This window comes from Anopheles coustani, chromosome 2, assembly GCF_943734705.1.
Source record: "Anopheles coustani chromosome 2, idAnoCousDA_361_x.2, whole genome shotgun sequence".
In the NCBI taxonomy this organism is placed as follows: domain Eukaryota; kingdom Metazoa; phylum Arthropoda; class Insecta; order Diptera; family Culicidae; genus Anopheles; species Anopheles coustani.
In genome coordinates, this window is record NC_071289.1 from 852599 (window position 1) to 871659 (window position 19061).

At 45.4% G+C, this 19061-nt stretch overlaps 1 protein-coding gene across 1 annotated transcript in view; it reads left to right on the forward strand.

The window, feature by feature from the left end:
• Nucleotides 1-19061, forward strand: part of LOC131267355 (muscle-specific protein 300 kDa-like) — a 72413-nt gene that overhangs the window by 39281 nt on the left and 14071 nt on the right. The window contains exons 13-20 of the mRNA XM_058270214.1: nucleotides 129-287; nucleotides 430-642; nucleotides 719-976; nucleotides 3587-5832; nucleotides 5914-14547; nucleotides 14758-17554; nucleotides 18692-18799; nucleotides 18877-19038. Coding sequence (XP_058126197.1) covers nucleotides 129-287; nucleotides 430-642; nucleotides 719-976; nucleotides 3587-5832; nucleotides 5914-14547; nucleotides 14758-17554; nucleotides 18692-18799; nucleotides 18877-19038 — 14577 coding nt within the window. The remainder of the gene's footprint in view (nucleotides 1-128; nucleotides 288-429; nucleotides 643-718; nucleotides 977-3586; nucleotides 5833-5913; nucleotides 14548-14757; nucleotides 17555-18691; nucleotides 18800-18876; nucleotides 19039-19061) is intronic.

Sequence of the window (19061 nt, forward strand, 5' to 3'; positions counted from 1 at the left end):
GTTGACGCAAAACGTGACGAACATGGCGTTAATGGAAGAAGGCATGAGGGCCTGCGGACGTCATTTGTTTGCACATGATTCGTTTTCCATCGTGTTGTTGATGCTTACCCCATTCGTTTCGTCCACAGAATGCAGTTTCTAGTCTTGTTGAAGTATCACAGAATTTAAGCGAAATGAATCACGAGTTCGACAAAATTAACGACGTTTGCTCGACGGCGTATCTGAAGGGCAAACTGCACGAAGCCGAAACGTTGAAAATCGACATCGAAACAGTGTTATTTGAAAGGGTAAGCGAGCTAATATCAATTTGTTTCAAGTACCACGTTGCCAGCAGGTTGTGGAGTGTTTTTTTTCCACAGTTTCGTGTTCGATATGTTGTAACATTTTACTATACCTTTGGTTCGCACATTTCTTTTTTATTTTGTACAGAATCTTTTCCTTCACGAAACGACGGAGGAATGGCAGCAGTACGAGCGGAAGATCGAGAGTGTTAAGGAATGGATAAAGGAATCTTATCAGGCCTTGAACTCGAGCGAGCTGAAGAGCAAACCGTTGCGCGATCAGCTTCGAATTTCGGAGCAGATGCTGGCGGATATCTCGGCTCAAAAGATCAAGGTCAACATGTCGCTCGAGAAGCTGCAGGTTCGTACGGTGCAACCTAGAACACGTTTGACGGAGGTTACATTGCGTCCTTTCTTAACCCCTCTCCTAACACCAGGTCCATTTCCACTCGGATATCATCTACACCGATAACCCGAACATCGTGCAGAGTGGCCGGGCCGTAGTAAGCGATCTGGACAAGCTGAATATGGACGTGTTCCAGACGACGCAGAATCTCGCCCAGGCCCTGACGCAGATCGAGGGCTGTCAGGTGGAAATGCAAGCGATCCGGCAACGGATCGTGCACGAAGAACAGCAGCTCCGGAACATCTTATCGCCTTTGCATCAGTCGAGCGATAGTGAAAAGCACGAACAGGTAAGTGATGTTGTTTTGACCTTTGAGTATTCGTTATTTTTCCGAGCGTATTGTCTCTACATCATCACCATATCACCACCATTCATGCATATCGACTTGATACACATAGTTTTGTTGTTATTTTCACGCCCCTTCCCATCTCATGTTTATAAATTCACATTTCGAGATTCTAATTCCACAAGAAAAAACAAGCGGGATTGCAATTCCGCATTCCGCATTTCTGTCGGGCAAAATAACTTGACGCAAGAGATCCTTTCCGCCGGTCATTTTGTTTTTCTTTCCCTCACCTTGAACACCACACGGACGCACAAAACACCATTTCAAACCTTTACTCACGCCCTCCCTCAAGAACACGATTGCAGATAAATTGCTAATGGTTTCGGTGGCAACATTGCGCCGGAAGGCACTCGATGTAAGATTTTACTTTTCTTTCCCGTTCCCACCGCGAACCATAAATTCAAGTGCACGCACCGTACGCCGACCTTCCACCACTGGGGGGAGGTACGATCGTCTCTTGCTGTGCACGGTGCTAGTAACAAATATCACAAACAACAACATACCACACACACACAGTATCACTGTTGATCGGTCGATGCTCAACAGCATAGCGGTTGAGGCGCTACGATCATGGTATAAACGAAACAAGGGAGAGTTTAATGTATGTTTGTTTTTAGTAAACTGTGAAATCCGTCAGCGCGTTTTTGTTGCGCGCAGGGAAATCTTTGAACGAAGAACAAATTGCTTTTTGCTTCGTTGGAGATGAATTGGTTCATCTCTTAAAAACACGAGAGTTTCGTACACACTTGAAACACTAGAGGAATTTCCAAATAAACATAATTTTCTATGCTTTACATCAATATGGTATTGGAGGTATATTTTAAGGCACACCGACATACAACACACACACAAACACAGAAACACATAAGCACAATATCTAATATTTTTATTTACATTCACCTCGATTTAATAACTTCTTAAAACTTCGTTATAAGTAAGTTAGGGAACATACACGTCACTAAACACTGCACCATTGGAGAGGTTTGTTCACGTTTACACATATTTTCACGTCTACCTTTTCAAAGCGATCTCATTAGAAGCTTCCAAAACAGTGCACTTTACAATGCAGACATTGCGTGGAACACGCCATGGATATGCTTACCCATTCCGTTCGAGTGCTTGCAGATGTATTATGTTGATATGATTCGGATAACTTACTCGTTGGATTTATAATTTGCATGCTAAATTTTTAGTACGATTAGAAAAAACCGGGTCATATCCATGGCGCTGCCCATCGACTGTAGTCATATCATAAGACTAGTTGAAGCTTTGTAGGAAGGTTGCTTTATCGCATCACAATCGCGGGAATTAACCACAATTAAGTCTGCAGGTCCTCCCACCCGACCGACTGTGTAATCTGTGATGGGTATTTTCATTGGTTTTCTTATCTTTTTTATTTCTCCTTGTCTGAAAATTCATGTCTCCTGAACTTCAAACTACGACATACACCATAAACACCACCTTATCCACATTCTCTCTTTCTCTCTCCGTACTAACCACCTCTCGATCGATCCAACTAACAATCTTGCTCCGGATGTAACATTCTGGTACACTCTACCCGTGATTCGATGTACTTTCATCCATCGGCGACACTGGAATCACCTCAACTCTTCCTATATGCCCTTTTATCGCTCGCTTGAACATCCTGTATTTGTAACCTGTTTCTGTGCTTCTTCATCATACGTCGCTGCTTGCACATCGATCACCAATCGATCATATCGCTACATACACATTTACAACATTCTGCTTGGGCTAATGCTTGTACGGTACGTATCGTGTAAAACAATTACAACAAAAAAAAGGAATGTCGCGAAAGGATTCGAGGCCTCCAGTCTCAGTCGAATCAGCTGAACGATAAGATAAAACTTCTTCTGCGCCGGGGAGCTCCCGATCCGTAGCTACGTGAGGATGGTTTTTTTTCGACCGGAAATGGCAGCTTTGAAACGATGCACATCCACATTTGATGCATCACACGAGCACAACCGGACATGCACGAGATGTCTTACTGCGTGCCTTGGAGGATATGATGCGCCTTCAAATAGTGCGCCACGTCTTACTCTCTCTTACTTTGTATTAGGAGAACATGACGATACCCTCCAGAGAGTCGATTAGTGATCGGCAACATTGTCTATCGTTTGTATTTACCAAAAATTACTGTTTGAATTTAAATGAGTGCCAAGCAAAATAAAGAGCTTTTTTAACTAGTCGCAAAAACTACTTTTCCTTCGGATTATTCTTTATCTTTCTCCTCTGGGATGGAATTTGGGCGAAAGGATATTCTCTATCTAGATCTTATTACTTCTTTGAACGTTTATCTGCATCCTGCCGTCCACCGACTCCTTCTGGACTAGTGTCGTACTTGTGGGAAACCTACTGTTCCTCCTTTCTGTCTCTCTCTCTCACATTATCTTTCGCCATCTCTTGCCGTTCTTCTCTGAAATCACTCAAACAACCGACAAGTCAAGCCTCTCTCATCATCCCAACTCAAGCCAACACATCTGCGCCCTTTAAAAAAAAGTCATCGAAAAATAAATTGCAAATTCCATCACTCAGGACCGTTTGATGCCGTTTGATTGGAGCGAAAGTTGTTGCGAGCAGGATGAACAATCGTCGTCATCATCGCCGTTGCAACCCCGCATGGTGCAGCCCAAGCGCCATACCGACACCCACGCATCGGCACCGGAAGTCCCGACCGGAGTTCTCCACTCGACGGAAGATTTCGGTAGGGTGGTTGCAGTGAGGAACATTACTACCACCACCATGGCTCAACCTCATTCCTCCGTGTGGGGTGTGAGGGATGGTGATGATCTGACGTACGCGGAAATAGTGGCTGGGCTCCGGCGCGAACGGCAGCGTGAGCGTGGCCAAATGCGGTACCAAATCGAAAGCAATGCTGGCGGAAAGGATAATGTAACGAAGATATCCATTTCGTCGCCGGTGCAAAGTGTCCCAGTGACAGTGCCATCGCCACCATCACCAGCACCACCGACTCCGCTTTCCGATGAGCCCTCCTCGGATCAACTTCATGCAGCTCGAACCGTTGTGCATCTCTCTCATCATCGCAAACCAATCGCGCAAGAAACTTTCTCTAGCGAAACTACGGAACCGAAGGAACCTCGAGGTTCACGTAGACCAGGCCCGTCCAAGAAATCTCCCAAACTACCGATCCGTCATCCGGTCGATGCTACCGACTCATCGTACTCCAGCACAAGCTCTGCTAATGTAACTACGATAATCGGAACTTCATCCAGCCAACCAGTGGTGGTTATGTCCACAATGGCTGCACCGCAAATGGCCGCACCAGAAGTTACTGTTACGACACACTCCCCCGCAGTATCGGTGTGGTCATTCGGAAATAAGACCTACGCAGAAGTTTTGAAAGACATTGCAGCCGCCAACCAATACCGTATCCAACAACAACAGCAGCAACAACAGCAACAGTTCCAACAACAGTCTTGGCACGAGACCTTCTCGAGTGAACAGCATGCTCCAGTTTCTCAGCAGACGACGACTCGGCTTGGTGTACCGCAAAAGTCTTCCGGTCGCTCCCGCTCGAATTCACGCAATCGCACTCAGCATCGAGCGCCCATTGAAGGTGCTTCGCGAGTAAATATTGTATCTAGTCAACCTCAGCAGCAGCAGCAGCCTGTTCTTCCTCCCAAACCCCAAAGGAAAGTGATCGCGTTAAAGAATGATCATCCGACACAGCCACCAAGAATTGAAGTATCACGAGTCACGCTCCCCGTTACTGCGAAAGAACCTGTGGAAGCTTCCGGCACTGCGTCCGTCACCCGATCCGAACCTATTGCATCCGAACAGAGTGATCAATCCGAAAACACCATCTATAAGAAGGCGAAGAAAAGCAAAATCAAACCGAAGCATATCGGTGAAGACGGCAAGCAGAAGTTCGAGCAGCAGCCAATGTTTGTGACGGCGATCAAAGTGAACAAATCCGAAACACCGGTGGTCCGTAAATCGGAGAGCCCTATGAGAACGGTCAGCGTGGTGAAATTGAACGAACAGCCAGAGTTGGTCGCGAGTGCCGAAACGAAGATAACGATCAACGTGAATGAAGCACGTGCGCCGGGTCAGGTCACGGAGCAGGTTACGACGGAAGTGGATGCCCACGGGCAGAAGGAACATTACGTAACGCAGATTACGCTTGAGCAGAAGGAGCAAGGTCAGTGTCGTCAACAAATTCGCAAAAGTGCCAAAAAGAAGAGCAAAACTACCACCACGCATAGACTGTTGAATATTAGTGCAAGTGAACCGGTGACGGTGAGCGAACAGCAGGAACAACCGAGCAACGTTTCCACGGTAGAAGTTTTGTCTCCGAAAGCGAAAACGGTATCCGTCGTCGATTTGCGACCATCGAACGAACCACTGACAGTGACCGCTATTGAGTTGACGGGTAATGTTGGCGATGGAGTGGAAAGCTTGAATGAGTATAGTAAGCATATAGAAATGCAGCTTGGTGAACAGATTGCTACGAATAATCCACCAGCACCGTCAGATGCAACAACGAGTATCGCTGAAGATAAAGCTCCTCAAGAACCGGAAGTGGTGTTGGAGGAAAGCATCATTCATATAACTGGTCCAGTTATGAAAGTAAACGAGACGGTGGAAAACGTATCTGAAACCTACGAGACTGTCCGGAGAACCGAAACCGTAACCTTCCATCGTTCGGAGGTGTCGATTGTCACAACTGAGTTTGTGCAGGAACGGATGGATATCAAAAATAGCACAATCACCGAGTCCCCAACGGAGTGTTTCACCACGTCAGTTTATCTGGGAGGCACGTTGGAAGCACACGATCCGACTGACAATACTGAGCAAAGCAACACAACTGCTACAACTCACGTTGAGTCACTGAGTGCTAGTTTGAAAGACCAAACTAGCCTGGAAAAGTCTGCAGAACCAGTTGGCGAATCGAAACCATCAAAAGAAGCTACCAAATCGAAGGAACAGGAACCGTGGTGTCCTCCTGGGAAGAAAAAGAGTAAAAAGAAACAAACAAAAAAACAAGATAAAGGACGCCAAGATGAACAAAAACCGCTTGAAATCGAAGTAATTAGCAGTGGCGGGTCAACTCCGATTTTAAAAGCAAAGAGCTTTTTTGTTCCGGAAGAAGAAACCTCAGTTGCTCCGGTTGATCCTTCGCCTGAAGAAATAGTTCTCATGACGGCGAGAGAAGAATCGTTCTTGGCCGAAATGATTGAATCAACCCAGATCGTGCAAGAAGTGCAGCAGGATGTTGTTCCGGAAGAAAATATGGTAGCTGCTCCGGTTGACCCTTCGCCAGAAGAAGTAGTTCTGATGACGGCGAGAGAAGAATCGTTCTTGGACGAAATGAGTGAATCAAACACGATCGTGAAAGAGGAGCAACATGAAGTTGTTCCGGAAGAAAAGACTGCAGTTGCTCCGGTTGAACCTACGTCTGAAGAAATAATTCTGATGACGGCGAGAGAAGAATCGTTCTTGGCTGAAATGAGTGAATCAAACATGAAACAAGAGCACCAGGAAGTTGTTCCGGAAGGAAAGACGGTAGCTGCTCTGGTAGAACCTTCGCCAGAAGAAATAATTCTAATGGCGGCGAGAGAAGAATCATTTTTGGCCGAAATGAGTGAATCAACTCAGATCGTGAAAGAAGAGCACCAGGAAGTTGTTCCGCAAGAACATAAGGTAGCTGCTCCGGTTGTACCATCGCCAGAAGAAGTAGTTCTGATGACGGCGAGAGAAGAATCGTTCTTGGCCGAAATGAGTGAATCAAACACGACCGTGAAAGAAGAGCAACATGAAGTTGTTCCGGAAGAAAAGACAGCAGTTGCTCCGGTTGAACCTACGCCTGAAGAAATAATCCTTATGGCAGCAAGAGAAGAATCGTTCTTGGCCGAAATGAGTGAATCAAACACGATCGTGAAAGAAGCGCACCAGGAAGTTGTTCCGAAAGAAACGACGGTAGCTGCACCGGTTGAACCTTCGCCAGAAGAAATAATTCTGATGACAACGAGAGAAGAATCGTTCTTGGCTGAAATGGGTGAATCAAATACGATCGTGAAAGATCATCAGGAAGTTGTTCCGGAAGAAACGACGGTAGTTGTTCCGGTTGAACCTTCGCCAGAAGAAATAATTCTGATGGCAGCGAGAGAAGAATCGTTCTTGGCCGAAATGAGTGAATCAAATACGATCGTGAAAGATCACCAGGAAGTTGTTCCGGAAGAAACGACGGTAGCTGCTCCGGTTGAACCTTCGCCTGAAGAAATAATCCTTATGGCAGCAAGAGAAGAATCATTTTTGGCCGAAATGAGTGAATCAAATACGATCGTGAAAGATCACCAGGAAGTTGTTCCGGAAGAAACGACGGTTGTTGTTCCGGTTGAACCTTCGCCAGAAGAAATAATTCTTATGGCAGCGAGAGAAGAATCGTTCTTGGCCGAAATGAGTGATTCAAACATGATCGTAAAAGAAGCGCCCCAGGAAGTTGTTCCGGAAGGAAAGACTGTAGTTGTTCCGGTTGAACCTTCGCCAGAAGAAATAATTCTTATGGCAGCAAGAGAAGAATCATTTTTGGCTGAAATTAGTGTTCCAACGCCGATTGTAAAGCAAGAAGAAATGGAAGTTACAGACGAATCAAAAACAAGTGGAGCTGCTGTCGGTCCTTCGATTGAGGAAAGCGTTATTAGTTCCCAAAGTTTAGTAACACCCAAAACGACGAAAAATGCTGATCCTGTTATACATAGCACAGGTAAAAGCCCGAAGAAGAAACCCAAAGATAAATACAAAAAAATAAAGAAATCCGATGCGGCAAGCATGGCAGCTTTCCTCGAGGCTGAGCGGAAGGTTTTCGAGGCTGAAGAAGCGGCTCAAGAACAGCAGGCAGTTACTTCCAAACCACGTGATCAAACATCGCCTGGGCAGAGTGTCATTACAAAGGAGCAAATTGAGACCATAATCGTGGGCATTAATTTCGACCGACAAAAGTCTCTGACGGTTGGAACGGCTTCCGATGCAGACAACAGCGCAAACACGGTCGAGCAAGTGGAGCAAACCTTTGTCGTAAATCTTCCCGAAAGTCCGGCAAAGAGTACGAACGAGTTCCGTAGCAATTTGGTGTTTGAGGACTACGATTTCGTACCAAATTCGCCGGAGAAACGATCACTAGCGACGGAGAAAACGACGGAAACAAAGATGATCCGTACATCGGATGGCAAATTTAAGCCCACACTTGAAAGCATTCCTTCGGATGCGGATCTACTTGGTACGGCTGGATCGGGAAAGGAAACCCAATCAGCTACTCCAACCAATACGGCAGATCAAGCTACTACAACGACCACAACTCAGGTCACAGTACAGTCTTCGGGTGAAGGGCATGAAAACATCGATGTTGGCAAAGAAGACAATGATCCTGTGCAGCAAATACTGATCAATGCCAAATGGCGCGATAACCGGCAGAAGATCTCAATGATAACGCATGAAGAAGTGCTTCTGCAACCCGTTTCGCACATTCGGATGCAACTGCCGAGAATAGTGGCTGAGAAGAGAGAACTACCCCGTCAGGATCCGGTGATTGACGTGGTTGAGCCACTGGAGACGATCGTGCTGGAAACACAAACGGAAGAGTTTTCCGGGTTGACAGAAATGCCCACCCCGGACCATAAGGAGCAGGGTCAGATAGCGACGGAAGTATCAATGCTGGATATTTCTCCGTCGTTGGTCTATGAAACGCAATCGGTGGATGTGTTGGAAAAGGAAGCTTCACTGCGGGAGTTTGTTGATGATTCTTGTGAAAAGGGAGTGGCCACGGAGGCGCATCACTCCGAGGAGAATGTTGGTTCGGTCGCAATCGTCTCCGTTGAAGACACGTTGCAGTCTTCATCGTCGTCGCATGAGGTCTTCACTACGACCACTACCTCCGTGATGTATAGAACCACTACCATCACGTATGTGGAAACGAACGAACAGGACGAGATCAATGAGTTTTACACCAGTCCGACAGTTTCGGAGCAGAGGATTATCAGTGTGATGGACGAAAAGGAGCAATCCATTTTGGATAGTTCGATTTACTCTGAAGCTGATCGCAGCATGGGCGACGAACCCGTGGAAGTGAGACAAGCGGTCGCTCTGGCGCAAACGATTGACGAAGAGCGAGACGTTACCCTCCAAAGTTCATCACTGTTGGAGGAGTTTGTGCAAAACCAAACGATAGCAGAGCATAACGTCTTGGATATTTCGTCGTACTCGGAGGCGGATCGTAGTTTGGGAGAAGTTTTCGTTGAAGTGCGCGAACCGGTTGCTTCGGAAGGTGACGAAGAACAAGCCGTCCGGGCCATGTGCGAGGAATCTTTCAAATCGGAGCAGCTACCCTGCACAGCACCAACGGTCGAGTTGGTGGAGAAAGTGGATGAGGGAGTACAAGCAACTACGGAGCAAACGGAACCAGTGACTGTTGTTCAAGAATCGATTGCTTTGGTACCAGATCAACGTGAAGATCAAGCACCGGAAGTGTCAATTCCATTGGCTTGCAGTGATTCAAAGGAGCAGGCGAATGCTCGTGCACCACATGGCACGGCTTTGGTTGAAACGGTGTCGATGAGTCCGCTTGAGAGAGAAAACATTTCACCATTCAACTATTGGCAGTATCACGATGCAGAAAAGCATTACATTCAGCACATGTTTGTCCCATCGGTTTCCACTGGCGGGGAAAAGATATTAGCTGACGAGGTTGCAGAACAAGAAGAAGTGGTGTATGCAACGGATTTGATCGATACGGGTGATAAGGAACTTTCCGTGAATATTGCTGGAGAAGTTAAGAGCGAATCTGTTGAAGATAGGGAAGAAGACAGTACAGTGGCAAATGATAGGAGTGAGCAGGAGCTAGCAGAAATCTATCGCACCTTGCAGCAATCTTACCTTAGCACGTGGCAACTACGTGACGCCGAAAACAATTACGAACAGTTGCATGTTCAGCAGCTAGCTAGTGCTGAGGATTCCGTTATCCTCGAAACTGAAGCTGTTTCCGACTCGGTCCCAACGAATCTAACGATTGAAGGAGCAAATGCTGAAGAGTCACGCACTTTGTACGTCAAAGACAGTGCGAATGATGTTGTTGCCGTTTCATCATCGCCTGTGGGTGGTATCGATTCCGAAGAGACTCTTTTGGAGTCCAGAAGAGACGAATCAATTGAAGCGGACACAAGGTTGCAAGTTATGAATAGTTTGGCAAGCTCGTTGGGTAATTACTGGCAGTTGAAGGAAGCCGAAGTAAACTTGGCTAAATTGAACGCAAAACCTTTGGTGGTAGATGTCTCGGAGACTGCCGGTATAGTTGTTGAGGATGTCCAAGATACACTACCATCGCAAACTGAGCAGGTTACTGCTAGTCCATCAGAGCCTTCAGCTGCAGAAAAAGTTTCTCAAGTCGATCCGGAAGAGGCTGTTTTGGAAACGAGAAGAAACGAATCACTCGAAGTAGATATGAGGCTGCAAGTTATGAAAAGTTTGGCTAGCGCGTTTGGAAATTACTGGCAGTTGAAGGAAGCCGAAGTAAACTTGGCTAAACTGAAAGCCAAACCTTTGGTGGTAGATGTCTCGGAGACTTCCAATACAGTTGTTGGGAATGTCCAAGATACGCTACCATCGCGAACTGAACAGGTTACTGCTACTTCATCAGAGCCTTCAAGTACAGAAACGTTTTCTGAAGTCGATCAGGAAGAGGCTGTTTTGGTAGCCATAAGAGACGAATCATTCGAGGCGAATCAGCGTAATGACAATGCGGTCGATGTCCTACAACCTCCTCAATCGGAAACACAATTCGTTCCAATTGATTGTTCAGTCGCAGAAAATGTTACTCAAGATGATGTGCCCACCTTCACGAAATCTCTTGATGACGGTCCAAAGGAAAATGCGTTCTTGTACCAAACAGTGCCTTGCTACAATGCTAGTCAGTTACACGACGGAGAATATAAATACGTAATGCTCAAACAAATTCAAACTTTGCATGTTGAAGAGCTCGAAATCCCTCAGATGTCGGTGGTCGACGATAAACTTCCTTCAGACAGTGATAATGTTTGTGTCGCCGACCAAGCAATTTCGGCGACCGAAATGTTGGCCACAGGATCAAATGAAGAGCAAACACTTTTGCAGGAATCGTTCATTTCAAAGTCAGAGCAAGAAGTTTCGACTCCTATCATTGGGGAGGATATTGCATGCACTGACTCAAGCGCAGCATTAGACTCAAAAGTGCAGCCCGAAGAAGGAATGGATAGCGAAGAACTAGAATTGATGCTGCGTTCAAATATGTCCAGGACGGAATGTTTAGAAATAACATCCTCAGAGTTGTTAGAAACACATGAGCTAGACGATGATCCCATCGAATCAGTTGATGGTACATTTTCCGTTTCAGAACAAACATTAAATTTGAAAGAAGTTAAACCACACTTGCCCAGTGATTCAACCAAGGAAAGTGATGAATTTATAGATCAAACTGATAACAATAGTCAATCAGTTCTCGTTGAGGCAATGGAAACCAGTCCAACATTTGAAAATGTAGATCAAACTGATAGCAATAGTCAATCAGTTCCCGTTCAAGAAACAGAAACCAGTCCAACAGTTACCTCGATTGAAGGGGAATCGGAAGAAATCGTAAAAAGTACCGATACTCAAATCGTTGAAATTCCTCAACCACTTCGTGTTGATGGTAGTTCCACCGTTATTGCCTTGCAGGAGGTGAAACACTTGAATATTTTACAGCCAGAACATGTTGCAGAAAATGTCGCTACAGAATATTTCGATGATTCTCAACTACTTATGGCTGAAGAAAAGGAAGCAACTTCGACAGTAGTTAACGCTATGGAGGTGGTCGAACAGTTGGATATTACGCAGCAATCCGAAGTACTGCAACAATTTGTTATACAAGTAGCAGTTGCCGAGAATGAACCTCCACGCGATGATGCACCATTGTCGAACCAGATGGTTTCGGAGGAAGTTGTGAGTCAAACACAATTTGAGGACGACGACGACGACGACGAGGAACGGGTTTTGAGTCAAATGCGTGATGAATCTATCAGTAGTATCGATGCATCAGCTTCCGAGCAGCTCAGCTTTAGCATGGCGTCTGTTAGTAGCAAGCCCGAAATATCTATTATAAATCTTCCTCTTGAAAAGGAAACTAATCGTGACGACATAGAGCTGATGGTTTCCAGCATAGAGTCGAATGAGGGCATTTTGGAATCATCGGACAATGCCGATCAGGACAAAGGGGAAGTGGTTGTTGAAGGAAAACTTCTCGTTCAGGTTAACATACCACGTAAGGACGTTGCGGAGAAAGCTACCACATCGGTTGATCCAAAAGAACGAAAAGAAAAACGCAAAAAGGAAAAGAAGGACGCAAAAAAATTGAAGCAAACTAGCAAAGAACCCATTGCTGCTGCTCCGTCCAAACCAGTTGTTCGACCCATCGTGGAGAAACTGAAGGAAGACGTAACACCACCACCAACCGTGAATGTGTGGGAAGCAATGAAGGGTCAAAAAACCTATGCTGAGGTCGTGGCGGGTCATGAAGCGGAACGAAGAAGACTTTTGCAGATGAAGATGGTAGGAAATGCTTCTGTATCTCAGGAACAAAAGGAGGAAGACGTCGCTCCAAAGGTTTCCATTGCAGAACAAATAATGTCCCGTAATGAAAGCTTTGTTGAGGTTGAATTGGGTGATGAATCTGATTTGCAGACTTTCATTGAAAGTAACAAGAGTTACGAAAAATTAGGTCAGGCCAGCATTTCTTGGGCAGACATGGTGGACGATGATGAAGCTAGCTACTCATCGGCTGCTTATGGTAAGGAAGATACTCCAGTAGAAATGGCATTGCCGAAGAAAGATATTGTTTCTGAAGACCCCGAACCAGGAATAATTCCAATGAGTTCTTCTATCACACAAGAAACATTGATTCAGCCCAGCATATCCTGGGCAGACATGGTGGACGATGATGTGTCTGCAAGCTCATTAGAAGCAGATGGCAAAGGATATGTACCTGAGCAAACGAGTTCCTCGGATGTAGATGTTGCTCCACCTGAGCAAATAAAAGAAATGGATCCAACGAGTTCCTCCACTAAACAAGACGATAACGCTAAACAGTTGTATTGGGAAAAGAAACAAAAGAAAAGACAAAAGAAGGGTGCACCAGTTGTTGCTACTGCGGTAGGAAAAGAATATGAGGAAGATACAGTTGCAAAATCAACTTCTGTCGAAGAAGTCCCATCGAGAGAACCGAACGTTTGGCAGACGGGGCCACTGTATGCGGAAGTTGTTGCTCAAAATTTACAAAAAGAACGCGAAGCTAGAAAGATTGCTTCAGAACAAGGTACTAGTCTCCCAATCGCTATTGACCCCAAAGAGGAAATATTGGAAAACATTGAATCGGTTCATCTTGAGAACGTGGTACCACAAGAAGAGCCTTCCAATTTGTTGGATGTCCAAGATGCTGCTCCAATGGATGAAGCAAATGAAGCGAAACATAAGCCTGCATCGAAGCAGAAAAAACGTAAAACGACTCAAAAGAAGGAATCGTTGGTTGAGATAGAGACCGATTCGGCTGCTCCTGAACCAACAGAACCTTCCGAGCTAAATTTGGGCAAGGCACGATCGGAAGAAAAGGATTCCTCTGATCCTTTACAAGAGAGTGTTATATCCAGGGCTGAGGAGTTAAGAACAAGTCAAGTTGTTATAGCATCCAGATCGTTGGAGGGAGGCAGTGGACGAAAGCTCAATTTGTCACGTTTTCTTGAGAAACGCGAAACAGACCAGGATGATGTTCAACCTGTCGTTCAACGTGATCGTAGCACAATAGAACGCGAAGAGCAAGAAGCTGAGGCAGGAAGTGGCCCTGATGCGTCTAAGGCGTCTTCTACGATGGTGAAAGCTAAGAAAAAATCTAAAAAGTCGCGTAATCTACAAGAAGATGTCGAGGGCGCAAATATTGATAGCACAATATGTTCTGCTACTGAAGATAATCAAAAGGATCTACCCGATGATGGTAAAGCGAGCACAGTGTTGGTAGAGATGGAAGAAGATTCGCAGACACAAGACGCTGACCCATCGTCCAAGGGCAGAAAACAGAAAAAGAAGAAAAAGAAATCTCTTAAACAGTCCCCCAGTAACGATTCACCGGATGGAGATGAAGAAATTCAAACCTCACCAACCCAAGTTGGTGGAGTTCCTTTATCTGAGTCTCCGAAGGAAATAGCGCACCTTCACGAACACGAACAAGTGACAAGAGAAGAAGCTCTTGATACTGATGCAGGAGATGATGTGGAATCGCCTTCAGATGTTGAAAAACACGTGAAATTTTCCAGGGAAGTCGAAATTCTAAAGGAAGTGCCTCTCTCCGAGTCACCAAAAGAAATTGTGCATCTTATTGAACATCATGCACATAAGACCAAGGTGGAACCATTGTCGCATGTCGTTGTAGAAGATTCTCATCGTCATGTTCAATTTGTTGACGAAAGGTTGATTTCACCAACAGCGCCCGTCGAGTCACTGAAGGCATTGGATCCAACATCGCCAAATGAATCGGAAGTCGTAGTGATTTCCTCAAACGTGGACGATTTTTCAACAGCTCTTCCATCACAAGGTTCGATAGTTGAGCTTAGTGAAGCTTCAACTAGCCAAACTGAAAACGATGACGACGAAAAGCATGTCAAGTTTAATCCACAAGTGGAAGTGTTGCTTGATGTGCCGTTCTCTGAATCGGCTAAAGAGACCGAGCGACTTCTTGCGGAAAACGAATCGACAGAAGGTCCGACGATCATCAGTGATCGGAAAAAGTGTCCAGAAAGCACACCTACATCTAGTAGTTCAACTACTGCCGAGTGCGAAGAAGATAAGCGTGTTAAGTTTGATCCGCTGGTAGAGGTCTTGCAGGATGTCCCATTCTCGGAATCCGCGACCGAGATTGATCGTTTGGGTGCCGTTTCTGGTCTTCACGTGGAGAGTGAAGATAAATTCGCCACTGAGGTAGTAGAACTAGTAGGTAGTCCAAGCCAGATGGACGTCGAAGACAACAAGCGGGTAAAGTTTTATCCTCAGGTTGAGGTGTTACAGAATGTACCATTCTCGGAATCCGTGAAAGAAACCGAACGAATTGGTGATGGAAAGGCCACTGCTGGGCGGGACGCGGCGGAAACTCCCGAGATTGAAAGTCCAGCAGTCGTAAGGCAAGAAGAAAGACGTGTTTCTTTCTCGTCAACAGTGACCAAAATTGTGTTGGAACAGGAAAACCTTGACATTGAAGATGATTTTGAAGTAATTGACATGGCAGAAGTGGAGCAAGTGTATGCAGCAGGAACTGCTGTTGCAAGCGAGGAGGAAGAATCGGGACTAATCTTGTCAAATGTCGATGTAGATGCCTCCGATAAAACAGTGAAGAACACAATGGATAAGAAAAAGAAAGAAGAAGATCTAGAAAAGGAACTAGCAAAGCAGCACTACTGGGAAATGAAAGCATTGAAAAAACAGAAAACAGCAAATCCAAACTCCAGCTCACAATCTACCGCGAATGTTGTTGCCGTGGAAAGTGTAACACCTTCCGAGAGCATGCCGTTGACTCCATCTGATCCTGAACAGGATCGTTCAGCGCCGGGTTTACTGTATTCGGAAGTAGTTGCCCAGAACGCTAGGAACGATCAGGTGGGGCTACTTAAGGCGCAGGTAACGGAGTGTGATACCCAAATAATGATAACGGAAAATTATTCAGTTATTCAAGAGATTTCTACTTCGAGCCAACCGCCAAGTGAAATCGAGGTCGATCAAACCGTGCAAGCGGAAATGACGGTTCAAACGCAGCACGATGCAGATGTTCTTTCTCCGACCGTTACAGTCTTGGACGTTCTATCTGAAGAAAGCAAACTTCCAAACCAACAATCAAGATCAGGCGATAGTCCGGTTGATGAGGTTGCGGTCACGACTGTGGATGTTTCCCAAACGCTAGATAATGGGGATAAACTTGAAAGTGTGATCGAGCCTGTCCCGGACAGGTTAGAACCAGTAACTGATTTGGACATTCAGTCTGAGGACACGCTCCTTTCGGAACTTTGTAAAGAGTCTTTCGCTCGCGAAAAGAGTGTGGTCGATGAAGCAGAAGCGGAAATTGGCGCTATCCAATCAACAGATGATGGTAAGACGCTTCAAGGTGCGATCGAAGCTGTAGCTCATTTGGACGTTCAGTCTGAGGAAACGCTCCTTTCGGAACTTTGTAAAGAGTCTTTCGCTCGCGAAAAGAGTGTGGTCGATGAAGCAGAAGCGGAAATTGGCGCCATCCAATCAACAGATGGTGGTAAGACGCTTCAAGGTGCGATCGAAGCTGTAGCTCATTTGGACGTTCAGTCTGAGGAAACGCTCCTTTCGGAACTTTGTAAAGAGTCTTTCGCTCGCGAAAAGAGTGTGGTCGATGAAGCAGGAGCGGAAATTGCCGCTATCCAACCAACAGATGATGGTAAGACGCTTCAAGGTGCGATCGAAGCTGTAGCTCATTTGGACATTCAGTCTGAGGAAACGCTCCTTTCGGAACTTTGTAAAGAGTCTTTCGCTCGCGAAAAGAGTGTGGTCGATGATGCGGAAGCGGAAATTGGCGCTATCCAATCAACAGATGGTGGTAAGACGCTTCAAGGTGCGATCGAAGCTGTAGCTCTTGATGAAGAACAAGCGGGTTTAATTCAAAAGATGGATTTAGAACAATCGGTAGGAACGATGGTGATAAATAATGAAATTGTTGAGACCGAAGAAAAGAATACGTGTCAGGCCGAAGGTACTCAGGACTTCAAGGATAGAATGGGTGAACAACAGGAAACCAATGTGATCGCAATGTCCCCAACAGAAAAGCTGTACTGTATGTGGCAAGATATGTCGTGGCTTGATCGTTCGGTCTATGGGCAAGCGGAACAACGATACGCATTGGTCAACGTGTGCAATACCGTTTCTGAAAATGTTCCGAGCAATAGTAGCATAACTATCGATGGAAATAACGAGCTAGCTAGTCCAGAAGTTGTTCAAAGTGATGGTGCTTTGCGCGAAGGAGAGATTGTAGAAGTGCAGAAGGAACTGATCAGCGATCAGGTTCTAGGATTCATTGATACAGTGACGAGCAAGGAAATACTGAATCCCAAACCCTGTGAAAATGTTTCCGAAGTGACAACCGTCACTGTAACGAAAATCACCGACTACTATGCATCAGCAGAAGCAGCAGCGGCAGATACTATTACTACTGCTACCACAACAACCGCAACTAACAATGTACTAACACCAATTGCCCTTACACCACCACCCCTTGAAGAGTTACCCCCGCAGCAAGTCGCGGCTCGTCCCGCTATCGTTCCCCCCATAGAATCTGTTCCAATGTCCGATCCCGACCCCAATCCGGTTCCTATTCCCGTCCAAGTGGATCCCCCGTCTTCAGTCGACCCTTCATTAGGTTCAACGGACAGCGTAGAATTAAGTAAACAGAATGTGGCTGATTGCACAAACAGTAAACAGGTGACGTTGTATTCCGTAGATGTAGTTATTATGATTTTTATGTTTGTTTTAACTTGTTTCATTATGATTTTGCTGAATGATTTTAATTTCCTAATTGGCATTCGGATTTACAATTAGTGTTGTTTTTTTTTGCACCCCTTTTATGTTTGTTCACATTTGCGCGAAACATGCCGCTTGTAGCGATTAACGATTCATGTTGTTTCCAATTGACTGTGGGCTTGTAGCGTACAAGCTGCGTAATCACCCATTCGTTTGTATCAAAAAACCAAGACCGATGCCATTGCAGTACGATGTAAAACGATTGACTGAGTTCTATAACGCTATCAGTACTTTTGCTTATAAAATACAAAATTATACTACCTTTGCGCACCAAACGAGAGCGATCATCTAGAGGCCGATGTATATTCAACACTTTTAACTCCCGCTGTGCGTCATTTCGTAGGGCATAGTTTGCATTCGATAATTTATTAAACCCTAAATCACCAAATCACAACCCAAACTAGACCGAAAGACGCGTAACTTATCATTCAATCATTATCACTTTCGAACGATCAATTGTGCGTTGATCATTGCTGTCAATTCACAATCATTTCTTCGTAAACTGTCTGATCTTAAACTCACTTCTCGAATAGCCATTTCAATTTACCGATAGATAAATCTTTGCGCAAGGGAGTTTGAAGTTGTTCGGATGGGTCATGATGGTGTTGAATATTCATAACGGTTGTCTCTGGTGATCGATCGTTCTCTTATTTTCTTGTTGATTGTTGTTGGTCCCTAGTAAGCGCGCGCGCGCCTCAAGTGTCGATGTTGCATGCTGAAATGTCGTGAGATGTTCCACTCACGTTTGTAGTTGTTTTTCGTTGTATTATGATATTTTGTTGGACTATTTTTGGAAGGACCTTCAGTCGTTATTTTTGGCGCAGATGAGCACAGATTGAAATCATTGCGCAGAGCATTTGTTGTTTCTTTTTCTTTCCCTCCCCCTGCGTAATTGTAACGATGAGCAAAACGAAAGCAATGTTTGCCTTTTTAGTGAAGTTTGTTAAACCTTTTTTTTTTCGTTCCGTTTTGACACCGAGCGTGCGCGTTGGCAGAAACGATTACTAAATCACCGTTCGTTTCCCACCCGAATTGCAGGCACTAGCGCAAAGCGTGGAAAGTATTCTGGATTCGCTGATCAGTGCGGAGCTAGAGATGAACAATCTTCCGTACGACAACGTGAACGATCTTATTAAGGGTCTGCAGGTAAGGGTTTAGCGGTGTGAAATGATGTAATGTGTAGGATGTTTATCTAATCGATCGATTATTTACACCGTTCGCAGATCCTGATAACGAACCTAGCCGACTACAAACGACAGAATTATGCGATCGCACGATCCTTACCGGACAATGCGGATGCTTATGTGCGTGCGTCGATCGGGCAGATTGACGATCGTATCGATACTTTACGACAGCGAGCAGAGAATGGTCTCGAGAAGATACAGGTATGCTTTTTCTTGGGAAATGA